This window comes from Eriocheir sinensis, chromosome 37 (genome assembly GCF_024679095.1).
Source record: "Eriocheir sinensis breed Jianghai 21 chromosome 37, ASM2467909v1, whole genome shotgun sequence".
In the NCBI taxonomy this organism is placed as follows: domain Eukaryota; kingdom Metazoa; phylum Arthropoda; class Malacostraca; order Decapoda; family Varunidae; genus Eriocheir; species Eriocheir sinensis.
The window spans coordinates 15,797,826-15,812,825 of record NC_066545.1 but is presented as its reverse complement, the minus strand read 5'-3'; the positions used below and the strand labels follow the sequence as shown (position 1 = coordinate 15,812,825).

At 42.4% G+C, this 15,000-nt stretch overlaps 1 protein-coding gene across 6 annotated transcripts in view; it reads left to right on the top strand.

Moving 5' to 3' along the window:
* The window catches only part of LOC127008385 (prostaglandin E2 receptor EP4 subtype-like), a 132,353-nt gene that overhangs the window by 78,268 nt on the left and 39,085 nt on the right, over window positions 1–15,000 (top strand). For all 6 annotated transcript variants that reach the window (XM_050880399.1, XM_050880397.1, XM_050880400.1 and 3 more), the window contains one exon: window positions 14,498–14,793. In XM_050880399.1, coding sequence (XP_050736356.1) covers window positions 14,577–14,793 — 217 coding nt within the window. In that variant the 5' untranslated portion in view covers window positions 14,498–14,576. The remainder of the gene's footprint in view (window positions 1–14,497; window positions 14,794–15,000) is intronic.

Genomic DNA, 15,000 nt, shown 5'->3' with positions numbered 1-15,000 from the left:
TGGTTCTAATTCTCTCTTTTCATTTTTTTTGTCTTTCCTTTTTTTGCTTTCCTTTCCGTTCTTTTCCTTTACTTTCTCTTGATTGTGTGTTATGTTCTAGTTGACCTTTGTTTGTTTCTTCTTCTGCTGTGTTTCATTTCTCCGTCTTTTCCTCTTTCTTTTCCTTTTACCGTTTCTTTATTTTTTTCTTTATCGTGTTTTATTTTTATTTTTCCTTCTTTTATGCTTTTTTTCTTGGGTTTTTTTTTTCCTTTCCTTTTTTTTCTTCTTCTTCATCATCATCTTTTTCTTCTTCTTCATCATCTTCGTTTTCTCCGCCTTCCTTCTCCTCCTCTTCCTCTTCCTCGTCTTCTTCTTCTTCTTTTTCTTCCTCTTCTCCCTCTTCTACCTCTTCTTCTTCCTCTTCCTCCTTTTCCTCTTCAGCATCTTTCTTTTCCTTTCCTTATTTTTCTCTTCTTCATCCTCTTTTTCTCCATCTTCTTCATTTTCTTCGCCTTCCTCCTCCTCCTCTTCCTCTTCTTCTTGTTCTTCTTCTTCTTCTTCTTCTTCTTCCTCTTCTTCTTCATCAACATCTTCATCAACATCTCCACCATCCTCTTTTTCTTCTTCTTCATTTTCTTCGCCTTCCTCCTCATCTTCTTCCTCTTCTTCGCCTTTTTCTTCTTCTTCTTCTTCTTCCTCTTCTACTTCTGTTCCTCTTCCTCCTCCTCTTCTTCAGCATCAGTAGTCAGCACACCTTCAGCAGTGGACAATTACCTCGCTGCCCGGATCACAGACTCACTTCGGGGCTCAGACCAGCTCAGCATGGAGACCAGACCATCCCCCCCCCCAACCTCCTTTCCCTCCTGTCTACCTCCTGTCTCCTCCTTTCTACCTCTCCTCCTCCTGTCTCCCTTCCTCTCCTCCTACCTGTTCTTTTCCCTTATTTTAATTTAGTTTACCTTTCGTCTTTCTACCTTGGATTTTCTTGTTTTACTCTACAGTTTTATTTTATCTGTGTTTTCTTTACTTTTTTATATTTTCTGTTTTTCTTTTCCTTGATTTTTTTTCGTTTATCTTTTCTTCTTTATCTTTTTCCTTCCTATCTTTTTTTTCATTGTTTCTTTTTCATCTTTTGTTTATCTTTTCTTCCTTTGTTAGTCTTTTCCTTATCTCTTTTTTATCTTTCCTTAATGCCTTCCTTCCTTCCTTCCTTCCCTTCCCTTCTCCGTCCCTCCCTTGCTTCCTTCCTTCCTTTCTTCCTTCCTTTTTTTTCTTTCTTCCTTCCTTTCCATTCTTCCATCTCTCCTTCATCCTTCCTTCCTTTCTTTCTTTCTTTCTTTCTTTCTTTCTTCCATCCTTCTTTTCCATTCTTCCATCTTTCCTTCATTCAGCCCTCCTTCCATCCTTCCTTCCTTCCTTTCTTCTTTCCTTCCCTTCTCCCTCCTTCCCTCCCTCCCTCCCTTCCATCCTTCCTTCCTTCCCTCCCTACCATCCTTCCTTCCTTCCCTCCCTACCATCCTTTCTTCCATCCTTCCTTCCTTCTTTCTCCTCCCTCCCTCCCCCCCTTCATGTCCTTGGTGATAGCGTCCGTACGTACGAACTAACACGGACACATCACGAACGCCTTCAAAATATAGGCCGTGTAAAGATGTCCGCTAGATCCAGCCTCTCTCTCTCTCTCTCTCTCTCTCTCTCTCTCTCTCTCTCTCTCTCTCTCTCTCTCTCTCTCTCTCTCTCTCTCTCTCTCTCTCTCTCTCTCTGGGATGACTCTCGCGGTAAAGAAATGAGATAAAGAAAGAAAATAGAAGACAAAGAAGAAAATTAAAAAGGAAGAGGAAAGTTAGGAAGGAAAAGAGAAGGGAAAAGAGGTGAAAGGAAGAGAAAGAAGAGAGAAGAGAAAACGAAAGAGAAAGAAGAGGAAGAGAAGGGAGAAGATGAAGGAGAGGAAGATAAAAAAAAAAAGAGGAGAATGCTAAAGAGGAAAAGAGAAAGAAAGGAGGAAAAAAGTACTGGGAAGAAAAGAAATGGAAAGAGAATGAAAAGGAAAAAAAGAGAAAAAGGAAAATAAGTAAAAAGGAAGAAATGTGAAGAAAGAGGAAAGGAAAAGGAAGAAAAAAGAGGAAGAGGAGCGAGGGGGCGGGGATCACGGTCTGACACTCCTCTTGAATCCACAGCGAGACTGTTTACAAGGTTTCAAGAGGAAGAGGGAAAGAGGAGGAGGAGGAGGAGGAGGAGGAGGAGGAAGACTAGAGTTGCTTTTGTACCTGCTATTCCTGTTACCTGGTGAAGAAAGAGGAGGAGGAGGAGGAGGAGGTGGAAATGGGCCAAGAATATGTTGATCCTCAGTCGATATTAAGAGTCTTGTAAGGAATAATATTTACTCTCTCTCTCTCTCTCTCTCTCTCTCTCTCTCTCTCTCTCTCTCTCTCTCTCTCTCTCTCTCTCTCTCTCTCTCTCTCTCTCTCTCTCTCTCTCTCTCTCTCTCTCTCCCTCTATATATACACTCACTTTCTATCAAATTTTTCAAGTGACTTTTTCCCCTTCTAAAAATACTGATCTCTCTTTCATTTTCTTTTTTTTTCTTTTTCTTTTCTTTTTTTTACCTCTTCCTTTTTCTCACGGCTGTTACCCGAAACCTCTCTCTCTCTCTCTCTCTCTCTCTCTCTCTCTCTCTCTCTCTCTCTCTCTCTCTCTCTCTCTCTCTCTCTCTCTCTCTCTCTCTCTCTCTCTCTCTCTCTCTCTCAGGTGGTGTATGGGTAAGGTCAGGGAGATAGAGAAGCGAAGACCAAGATTTACAAGAACCAGGTCACATTTTTCCTCTCTCGCTCTCTCAAAAACCAGGTCAAACGAGAACTTCCCTTAGAAATGCGCGGGAAAAGAAAGTGACTATGAAAAACGAGTGAATATATAGTGAAGGATGAAAAAGGGGAAGAAACACACACATGCAAGCAAATTAAAACCGGAGAGGAAAACGTCACAGATCACCTTGAAGGGAAAACTTTAATAAAAAACACGAGACTCCTTCTGTGCTAGACGAGGCGAGGCGGGGAAGTCAAGCGTCGTGTGAAGCAGTGATTGATGAGCCGCTTCACCCACGCACTCCTTTCCCTACGGACCCTCCCACACAGACCCTCCCACGACATAATCTTTCCTCCCATACAGACCCTCCCACCCCTTACCCACCCACCCCATACACAATCTTCTTTTCCTTCATTTCTCCCCCACACACTCCCACAACACAACCTTTCCTCCCATACAGACCCTCCCACCCCTTACCCACCCCCACCCATACACAATCTTCTTTCCCTTCATTTCTCCCCCACACTCCCCCCACACAAACACACCCATACACAGCCTTTCACTCCCTCCCCCCCTACTTAAACCCATACACCCATACACCCACATAGTCGCTTCTCCTTACCATCCCTCCCCACCACCCATACATACACCCACACACCTACACAGTCTCTTCCACTCTTTCCTTCTCCACAGTCTTCCACACACTCTTCCATCCCTCTTCCACTACTCCCAGCCGCCCACCCCCACTCTCACCCTCCCAGTTTCTCCTCCCATTCCCCCTCCTTCTCACCCACGCCCTCTTCCACCCCAGGCTTCCACCTCACACACGCCCACACGCCCACCAACACATGCCCACCCACGCACTGAAAGCTTAATTCATCTCTCTCTCTCTCTCTCTCTCTCTCTCTCTCTCTCTCTCTCTCTCTCTCTCTCTCTCTCTCTCTCTCTCTCTCTCTCTCTCTCTCTCTCTCTCTCTCTCTTTCCACGTCATCAACTCTCTTCGTCATCAATCATGCACACACACACACACACACACACACACACACACGCGTTTTTTTTGTGTGTGTTTCTCTCTCCCTCAATCCTTCTCTCTCCCCTTCCTCTTTCTTCCTCTTTTTTTTCTTCTTCTTCCTTTCCTTCTCCTTTTAATCTCTCTTCTTCTTCTTCTTCTTCTTCTTCTTCTTCTTCTTCTTCTTCTTCTTCTTTCTTTCTTTAATTCCCCATTCCTTTCTCCCTTTCCTCCTCCGCCCTTCATCTTTTTTTTATCCTTTCCTTCTCTTTTTTTTCCTGTCACTCTGTCTCGGCTTTTTTCCTTCCTCCCTTTCTTTCTTTCTTTCTTTCTTCTTCCTTCTCAACTCTTTCATCATCTTTATCCTCTTCCTTCTCTCCCTTTCCTCTCTCTCTCTCTCTTTATCTATCTTAGCTTCTCTCTCTCCTTCCTTCCTTCCTTCCTTCCTTCTTTCTTCAGGTCATAAAAAAGTCATCGTTGGGTCATCCTATAGGACATTACGTGAATGTTGAAGGATCTCTTAGAAGGATACCCCCTCCTTTTTCCCTCCCCCTCCTCCTCCTCCTCCTCCTCCTCCTCCTCCTCCTGTCTTCCTTCTTCCGCCCTCCTCTTTTTCCTCTCCTCTCTTTTTTATCCTCCTCCTCCTCCTCCTGTCTCGCTTCTACCGCCCTCCTCTTTTTCCTCTCCTCTCTTTTTTATCATCTTCCTCCTCCTCCTCCTCATCCTCATCCTCATCATTCTCTTCCTTTTCCTCCTCTCTTATTCTCCTCCTCCTATTTATTGTTTTCCTCCTCCTTCATTTTCCCTTCATTCTTCTTCTTCTCTTCCCTCTCTTCTCCCTTTTACCATTTCTTCTTTTCATTCACTCTCTCCTACTCCTTCCTTTTCCTTTTTCCTCTTCATCTTTCTCTTATTCTCCTTTTTTTCCCATTTCTCCTTTTCATTCACTTTCTCTTCTTCATCTTCCTTCATTCTTCCTTTATTCCCTTCTTCTTTCTTAGCTCATCTCAAATATCTTTCATCTTCCTCCTTCTCCCCTTCTTCCTCCTCTTCCTCCTATCAACACGTTCAGCTTCCCATCATTTCTCACTCCCTCCCTTCCCCTTCCCCTCCTACCCTTCCCTTCCCTTTTATCTTCACCTTCTCTTCCCTTTCCCTTCATCTTTTACCTTACCTCCCCTTTCCCTTCTTCATTCTCTTCTTCTCTCCTTCCCATTCCCCTCTATCCTTCCTCTTCCTCCTTCCTCTCCCCCCATTCCCGTCCACCTTACATCTCCCCTCCCTTCTCCTTCCTTTTCCTTGTATTCTTCCCCTGCCCCTTCCTCTATTTCCCTTCCTCTTTCCCTTCCCTTCCCCATTCTCTACCCCTTCCTTTCCTTCCCCTTCCCTTTCCTTTCCTGTCCTTCCATCCACTTTCTACTCCCATTCCCTTCCTCCATCCCTACTCCCTCCCACTTCCCCTTCCTCTCTCTCTCCCTTCCCTTCCCTTCCTCTCGTGTCTGTCTCCTGGAAGCACTTTCGAGGCCACGCGTGTAACAGTGTCGCAGAGTTTTGTGTCCCCTAAACTCTATGTGGGACAAGGGTTACCTCAAACTCCACACGTGTTAGATAGCCGCTCGGGTGAAGGACGGAAAACACAACATTGGCTTTTGGGTGAGGACAGAAAAAATAACATTGGGTTGAGTGGAGGCAGAGGACACAACATCGGCACTGGCTTTGGTGGAGGGAAGAGGAAATATTGTTGGGTTTATTTGGGGACAGAACACAGCGAATGAAAGAGTTGAGAAGGAGAGATGGAAGGAAATGAGTAGGAAAGAGAAGGAAAGAAATGGGAAGGAAAGAAGTGTGTAGGAAAGAGAAGGAAAGAAATTAGAAAGCGAGAAGGAAAGAGAAGGAACAAGAATGAAGAAAATGAAAAAGAAAGAAGGAAATATATGAAAAGGAAATGAGTAGGCAAGAGAAGGAAAGAAATGAGAAAGAAAGATAAAAGTTGAAGGCAAAATGAATGGGATACATGATGCGGAAGGAAGTAGAACACGGCAAAGGAAATAAATGTGACATAGGACTCGATTCTACTAGGAAGGAAAAGAGGGAAAGAAAGACAGACGAAACAACGGTAAACTAACCCGATTCCACCTGGTAAAAAGAGAACGGCAGGTGGAATTTGAGGGTAAACTGGGCGTGATTGATAAGGCGGGAGGGGAGATAAAGGAACAAGGAAAAGAGACGAGGTGACAGGAGAGGACGAGAAGAGAGATAAAGAGAGGTAGATTCGAAGGTCAGCTGAATGAGATGGATGATGGAGAAGCGCAGGGAGAACACAAAAATGGATATACATAGATGAAAATAGGCGATTCTGAGTAAAAGAAACAAGGGAAAACGGGAAAGGCGATAGGAGAGAAAGAAAGAAAGAAAGAAAGGAAGGAAGGAAGGAAGGAAAGAAGCTGAGTGACAAGAAAGAAAAGAGAGAAGGAAAGGATAAAAAAAAGATGAAGGGCGGAGGATAGAAAGGTAGACTGGATGAAATAGATGATGATGATGATGGTAATGATGATGATGATGATGATGCAGGAAAGAAGAGAAAGAAGAGAAAGAAAATCAATAAAGAGAGAAAAGGAAATAATCAAGGGGGAAACATGACAGGGAGGAATTTAAATGAGGGAAAGAATAAAAATCGTTGACTCGAAATCTATGTTGATAAAGGATATGTCATGTGATGCAATGTTATGTTATGTTGAAAGTCTTAGGTGTGTGAGATCATACTTTCGCTTACCTGGAGATGAGATAAGAGCAAGATAAAAAAATAAGAAAATGTGATGTGAAAGTTAAATATAAAATAAATGTGAAATGAAGGAAAAATGGAAAAAATAAGAAGATAAAGAAAACCAATAAAAGAGAAAGGAAGATAATCAAGGAAAAACATGACAGGGAGGAATTTAAATGAGAGAAAGGATAAAAATCGTTGACTCGAAATCTATGTTAATAAAGCATATGTCATGTGATCCAATGTTATGTCATGTTGAAAGTCTTAGGTGTTTGAGACCATACTTTCACTTATCTGGAGATGAGATAAAAGCACATTAAAAAAGGAGAAAGGAAAAATATCTTATGAAATTGAGAGCGGACAAATGAGAGAGAAAATATTTAAAGAATGGGAAAAGACAAAAGGATTAAAAGAGAAAAATGTAGAATAAAAGAGAAAGAAAAGAATAAAAGAAAAAGAAAGAAAAAAGGATAAACATTAAAAAAAAGAAATATCCAGAAAATAATAGAAAGAGACAGGAAGTGTTATTTATACATTGAAGTTTAATACACACACGAAAAAAAATTGTTTATATTGAAAATGTTATACGAGTGGAAGAGGAAGAAAAAACTCGATGAACTGGAGATAAACTAAGAGGAAGGAAAAAAATAAATACACACAAAATAAGTTCATATTGAAAATGCTATACGAGTGGAAGAGACAGAAAAAACTCGTTCAACTGGAGATGAAATAAGAGGAAGGAAAAACAAAAGAAGAGAAAATATTACGTTTATTGTGATATGAATGCGATGCGATATAAGATGAACTATGATGTGAAAGTTAAAATGTAAAATAAACGTGAAATGAAGGAAAAATGGATAGAAACAAGCGTGAAACAAGATGAAACAAATGAAAAAATGTGAAAAAGATGAAAGAAGAGACAAAAATAGAGAAGATATTATATAAAATGGGAAATAATTGTGAAATGTGAACTAACGAGGGAATTAACACACGATTCAGCAGAGCGTTAATAAAAAAAAAAGGGAATGAAAAAGAAGAATGATGCAGAAACACTTGTAAACTAACCTTTTCCGCTGGCCTCGAACCCCCGACCCCTTAACGCGCCTCCCACCAACACCCCCCCCCCAAAAAAGGAGTGAAAAAGGAGAACCCACCCCACTCAAAAAAAAAAAAGAGAAAGGAGAAGTTCCCCCCCTCAAAAAAAAAAGGAGAAAAAGGAGAACCACCCCCTCAAAAGAAAAGAGAAAAAGGAGAAAAAAGGATGATAGAAATAGTAGGTTTTTAGTCTACAATTAAAGAAAAGAAGAAAACTAACCTCCTCTCCCCCCCCTCCCCCCCCCCGAAAAATAAAAGAGAAAAGAAAGGGAGGAAAGAAATCATTAAAAAAAGAGTATATAGGTTTCCAGACTCACTGAAAAGAGAAAAAGGAAAATAGTGAAAAAGAGAGGAAGAAAAACTAAAAAAGAGTAGGTTTTTAAGACTGCCCCGAAAAAGAACGAGAAAAAAAAGAAAACGAGACGAAGAAGACTGCAAAAAAAAAGTAAGTAAATAAAGATAGGTAAAAAAAAAGAAGGTAAGAGTAGATAGGAGTAAATAAGAGTAAGTAGAAGTAGTTAAAAAAAATGAAAAATATAAAACCAAAAGGAGTAAGTAGGGTATTCAGACACACAAAAAAAAAAAAAAAAAAAACTAACAGGCATAAGGACAAGACATTAAACAGCGAACGAGGATGTAGAGGATGAGCTTGTGAACAACGAGGTGTGTGAATTACATAAAAGAAGACCAAATGTTAAGCTTTTTTTCTCTCTTTTTCTCTTTCTTTTAATGGGGTGGGCGGGAAGGGAAAGGGGGGGGGGGAGGGGGAGGGGTGCTTGTAGTAATGTGGGGGGAGGAGAGAGGAAGTGGGAGGAGGAAGGGGAAGAAGAGGGGGAGGAGGAAGGGGAAGGAGAGGGTGGGAGGAGGAAGGGGAAGAAGAGGGGGAGGGGAGGAGGGGAGGAGGGTTGTTAGGGGGAGGAGAGGGGGGAGGGGAGGGATCTATCTATTTCTATCTATCTTTTTCTTCACTTCTTTCTTTTTCTTTCTTTTTTCTTTCTTTTTTCATTTCTTACGTCTGCGTTTTTTGTTGCTGTTAGTGGTGGATATGGATTCTCTCTCTCTCTCTCTCTCTCTCTCTCTCTCTCTCTCTCTCTCTCTCTCTCTCTCTCTCTTAGGTACTCAAACTTATTACCCTGCAATATTAAAACCGTGTGTGTGTGTGTGTGTGTGTGTGTGTGTGTACGTTCACTTCGTAGATGAATTTTCGTTTGTCAGACACGTAACGTTTTTTTGTCACGATAGAAAACCCTTGACCTCTTTCTCTCTCTCTCTCTCTCTCTCTCTCTCTCTCTCTCTCTCTCTCTCTCTCTCTCTCTCTCTCTGGGGGAATTTATATGGCAAGTCAAATCCGTGAAGAAAAACTGTTGGGAGAAGAAACTGGAAAAGGAGAGAAGGAAAGAAATGGAGAAGAAAAGGAAGAAAGGGGAAGAAAAGGGAGAAAAAAAAGAAAATAGGAAAAAGGAAGAAAAAGAAGAGGGAGCAGGAATTTTAAGAAACGAAGAAAAGAAGAAAAATGGAAGAGAAGAAGAAAGGAAAGAAGGGGATGAATAAAGTATAGAAAGGAAGAGAAAGAGGAAGAGAACGATAGGATAAGAATAGGAAAGGAAAAAGAGAGGAAGAGAAAGAGAAAGAGAACGATAGGAGAAGGATAGGAAAGGAAATAGAAGGGCAGAGAAAGATAGAGAAAAAAAAACGATAGAACAAGGATAGGAAAGGAAAAAGAGAGGAAGAGAGCGATAGGAGAAGGATGGAAAAAGAAAGGAAGAGAAAGAGAAAGAGAAAGAGAACGATAGGAGAAGGAGAGGAAAGGAAAAAGAAAGGAAAAGAAATAGAATGAGGAAGACAGAGAAGGGATGGAAAGAAAGAAGAAGAGGAAAGGGGAGGGAGAGAGAGGGTGATGGAGAGAGAGAGAGAGAGGGAGATAAAAAAGGGGGAGGGGAAAGAGGAAAACAATAAGGAACACACACACACACACACACACACACACACACACACACACACACACACACACACACACACACACACACACAAAATACCTCCTTTCCAGCATATTCTGACCACCCCTCCCCCTCCCTCCTTCTTCCCTCTCCCTCTTCCCTCTCCCTCTCCCTCTCTCTCTCTCACTGTAAAATAAATCCTTAGAGAAATATAAGTCCAGGAAGATTATTTCACACACGTTCCATTTTCTTTTTTGTCTCTCTTTATTTTCGTTTCCTGGTTTTGCGAAAAGGAAGGATGAAAAGAAGAAGAAAAGAAGGAAAAAAGGAAGGAGGAAAAAAAGAAAGGAAAAAGAAATAGAAGGACTGAAAAAAAAGGAAGAGGAGGAAAAAATATGAAAAAAAGAAAGGAAAAAAGAATTAGAAGGAAAGGAAAAAAAGAAAAAATAAGGAAAAATAAGAAAATGAACAAGGAAAACAAGAACAAAATATAAAATGGGAAAAAGGAAAAGGGAAAAACAAGGAAAATAAAGAAAATTGAGAAGGAAAAAAATAATGTTAATAAATGAAAAAGAAATACAAAAAGAGCGAAAATATTTAAATAAGGAGAGTGAAAGGGAAAAAAAAGGAAATAAAAGGAAATTATATAAAAAAAAAAGTAAATGGTAGGTAATAGCGAAGTGTAGGAAAGGGTTTTATATCCACACACACACACACACACAAACACACTCACACACACACACACACACAAACACACACACTTTGCATACGCCCTATCACCATCAAAGGAAAATTTATGTATGTACGTGAACTGGCAAAAATGTGTGTGTGTGTGTGTGTGTGTGTGTGTGTGTGTGTGTTATCATGCCTCTATCTGTCTGTCTCTCTGTCTGGCTATATGTGTGTGTGTGTGTGTGTGTGTGTGTGTGTGTGTGTGTGTGTGTGTGTTATCATGCCTCTATTTGTCTGTCTCTCTGTCTGGCTATATGTGTGTGTGTGTGTGTGTGTGTGTGTGTGTGTATGTATGAAAGAGAACAAAGAAAACGAAGAGAACTAAGAGAGAAAACGGAGATAACAAAGAAAACGAAGAGAACTGAGAGAGAAAACGGACAGAAAAAGAAAACGAAGAGAACTGAGAGAGAAAACGGAGATAACAAAGAAAACGAAAAGAACTGAGAGAGAAAACGGAGATAACAAAGAAAACGAAAAGAACTGAGAGAGAAAACGGAGATAACAAAGAAAACGAAAAGAACTGAGAGAAAACGGATAACAAAGAAAACAAACGAAGAAAACGGGAAACGAAGACAACTATGTACATGTTATCTCTCCCAGCGCCCATAAACGTGTCACGTGGGCTTTGTCTCGTATTAAAGGGCTTTGTTGTGTATTATCAGGCTTATATCGCATTATCTTTCCCTTAGCAACCATAAACATGTCATCAGAGAGGCTTATTTTGTATCTAGAGTAAGGAGGAGGAGGAGGAGGAGATATAGAAGGGAAGGATTGATGAAGGAGTGAGGAGGAGGAGGAGGAGGAGGAGATATAGAAGGGAAGGATTGATGAAGGAGTGAGGAGGAGGAGGAGGAGGAGATATAGAAGGGAAGGTTTGATGGTGGAGTGAGTCGCCTTTTGTTTCCTCTCTTTCCTATCTTTAATTATATACTCCTCCTTCCTTTCTTCCATTAATTATTACACTATATATATGGCTTATTTTATATCTAGACGAGTCCCTTTTCTTATCTCCCCTTTCGCCTCTCCTCTCTCTCCCCTTCCCTATCCCTTCCCTTCACCCCTCTTTCCCCTCCCATTTCTTACTTTCCTTTTCTCCAATCATCTCTCTCACATTCCCACTCTCATCTCTTCCTTCCCTCCCCTTCTCTCTTCCTGTCTTCCTTCCCTTTCGTCTCTCCCCTCTCCCTTCTCTCCTCTTCCTTCTCCTCTCCCCCTCCTCTCACCTCATCCCTTCTTTACACCCCAAACACGCAGCGACACACTCCCCACTAATGACTCACACTCCACACGTTGTAGGTTAATTACAGGTACACAAATCACCTGTCTGCAACACCTCGACCTATGCGGTGGTGGTGGTGGTGGTGATTGTGGTGATGGTGGTGGTGAAAGTAATGTGTGTGTCTGTGTGATTGAGAGAGAGAGAGAGAGAGAGAGAGAGAGAGAGAGAGAGAGAGAGAGAGAGAGAGAGAGAGAGTCGTCCAATAACATGTGATCAAACTATGGAGGGTCGTAAGGTTGTTTGGTCGTTAGGGGGGGGGAGGAGGGGGAGGAGGAGGGAATGGAAAGAGGAACTGAAAGGGAGGAATGAAAGAATGGTGAGAGAGAGAGAGAGAGAGAGAGAGAGAGAGAGAGAAATCACAATAACAGGAAAACAATAAAAAAAAACATAAAACGAGGAAACAATCGTCAGCCCTAAACGGAGGAGGAAGAGGAGGAGGAGGAGGAGGAGGAGGAGGAGGAGGAGAGGGAGGAGGAAGAGAAGGAGAAATATGGAAGATGTTGTTGTATCTGCAGCATGAGAGAGAGAGAGAGAGAGAGAGAGAGAGATATGGGAGGGGGGAGAAAAGTAAAGGGCGTAACCTGACGTAATGGGGAGGGGAGAGAAAGGGGGAAGAGAAGGGGAGAGAGAGGAAGAGAGGCAAGGGGTAGAGACGGAAGGGAGGAGGAGAGAGAGAGAAAGGCAATCGTGGTGAAGGGAAGTGATGGAAGGGAAGAGAAGAAGGAAAGGGAGGGAGGTAAGGGAGAGATAGAAGAGGGAAGAGGGGGAGGGAGGGAGAGAAGGGAGAGAAGGAGAGAAGAGAGAGAATTAATGGTGTCCTATTTCTCTAATGGTTTACACACACACACACACACACACACACACACACACACAGGAGGAGGACGAGGAGGAGGAGGAGGAGGAAGAAATGGTTGACAAGAGGACTGTGAAACCCAACACACACACACACACACACACACACACACACACACAGAGGAATCAACAAACTTATTATATAGAGTAAACAGAAAAATCGTAAATAAATAAAGAAATAAGTAAGAGTAAGTAAACAAAAGTAAATAAACAAGAGAAACACGAATAAAAACAATAAAAAGGAACAAAAATAAATTAGTATATAAAAACTATATCGCCATACAACAATAATCACAAACTGCACTAAAAAAAATATAAAACGGCTATAAAGTTCCTGTTAAATTTCAGCGCCAAAATACGCACACACATACACACACACACTCCCCTGAATTTGCATATTAATGACTAACCATTTTACGAGGCTGACGTGATGTATGGAAAAGTTATGCTGGGATAGGGGGTTGGAATTCACAGATAAGCTCACAGCACACCTTTTATGTTAGTTTCAAGCCTTTAAAACTAACCTAATCGTGTATATTAAGTATGTTCAAAGGTTAAGTTACTGAGATGATCACCGAAGCCAAGCGCGGTTAAGTTATGCTGGGATAGGGGCTTGGAATTAAAAGATAAGCTGACAACACACCTTTTTTTGTTCATCCCAAGCCCCTTAAACTAACATAAACGTATTTATTAAGTAGTTCCAGAGGTGATGTTACGGAGATGAGCACCGAAGCCAAGCGCGTAAAAATTATGCCGGGATAAGGCCTTGAAATGCATAGGTAGGATCACACACCTTTCCATGTTCATTCAGGCCTTTTAACTACCAAAATCGTGTAGAATAGAAAGATTAGATTTAAGCAGGTAGTTAGTGGAGGAGGAGGAGGTGGAGGAGGTGGAAGAGGAAGAGAAAAAGCAAAGGCAATAGAAGAGGAGTAAGAAAAGTATGCAGAAGAAATACAGAAAGACGAGATTTAAGTAGAATGAAGGTAGAAGGAGGAGGAGGAGGAGGAGGACGAAAACGAGGAAGAGGAGAAGGATGAACAACAGAAACGAGAGAAGGGCGAAACTAACAACCATCCACCAATCACCAATACAAAAAACATAAAAAAACACTAATATACAAACACCAGGGCCAGAACACCAACCTTGGGGCACTTCAGTCTTTCCTCCACCCGAGCCTGGCCTTCTGACACCCTCCGGTCCCTCAGGTCGCGACACAACACAAAACACACGTGACACTCGGAAACGGTTGACCCTGACCCGCACACCGCCGAGACTGACCGACAAATGACCGATTTTTGTAGATGAAGAAAAGACATACCCGGAGCAGTCACCAGGTTATCGTACTCAGAAGTCAGTCAGAACTCGTCGTACATTTGACAACGCGTGCCCGGCCGAAGCTGTATGAATGCCAGATCTCACTTTATCCTTTGTCTTACCCCACGTTTAAAAGCGATGCAGTGATAAGAAGCTCCAAAGAAACTGATATTGAGGTTTAGAACTCCTTGTTAACTCTATTCTTACATGTTTTGGGGATGTTATACAGGTTAAACGAGGTAGATATTAATGTAAAACGAAAGTAAAAAGCTGACAAGGGCATCCATAAACTTCACAGCCTCCGTTCTCTCTTTCTCTCTCTCTCTCCAGTATTGCCATATCCCGCAGATGAACCTTACCATGAAACCTGAGATGATAAGTATTGAAAATGGTGTCTCGTGGAAAACATTACATCCCATCCTTGCCTTCTCCTATTTGTCCTTTCCTACCTGATAATAAGAGGAGTGAAGAAAGAGAGGAGGAGGAGAAGGAAGAGAAAGATGAGCTTAGGCTGCTTCAATTAGAGAGAGAGAGACTTTCTATCACCCATTTTCCACCTTGTAACCCCAACTCTGCAACCCCAACCCCACCCCCACCACCCCAACCAAACCTAACCCACCCCAATAATCTAACCCACAGGACATGCCCGAAGGATCCCACCTAACCCCATCAACACCACCACCACAACCACCACCCAACCCAACCTAACCCAAGGCATTCTAACCCCACAGGACACACCGAAACCAACCCACATAACCCCAACGCACCAGCACCGTCACCCCCAGCACCCCCACCACCACCACCCCCGCCATGTTACCGCACGCGAAGGAGGGGGTGAGTGAGGAGGTTGTGGGGGGGCCGGAAAGGGTGCCATTGGGTTGTAACTGTGGGAGCGCGTTGGACGTAGCCATGACCGACACGCTGATGCAGGTGGAGTGCGAGGCGAACGTGACCTGTACCGACCTGAGCAATGTCCCCGGAGCCACCATTGTGTCCCCCATCCTGCTGTCCCTGAGCGGCGTGGCGGGTGAGTAGAGAGAGAGAGAGAGAGAGAGACTGCTTGCTCTGCGGGGAAACGCTAAACATTCTTATTCTTTTCCATGTCCCGGGGAAGAGAGAGAGAGAGAGAGACTGGGTGAAGTAAACGAAGGGAAATAATTAGGTAAGGGAGGAGAGAGATGAAAGATAAGGGATAGGAGAGAGAGAGAGAGAGAGAGAGAATTATTGCTCTCTT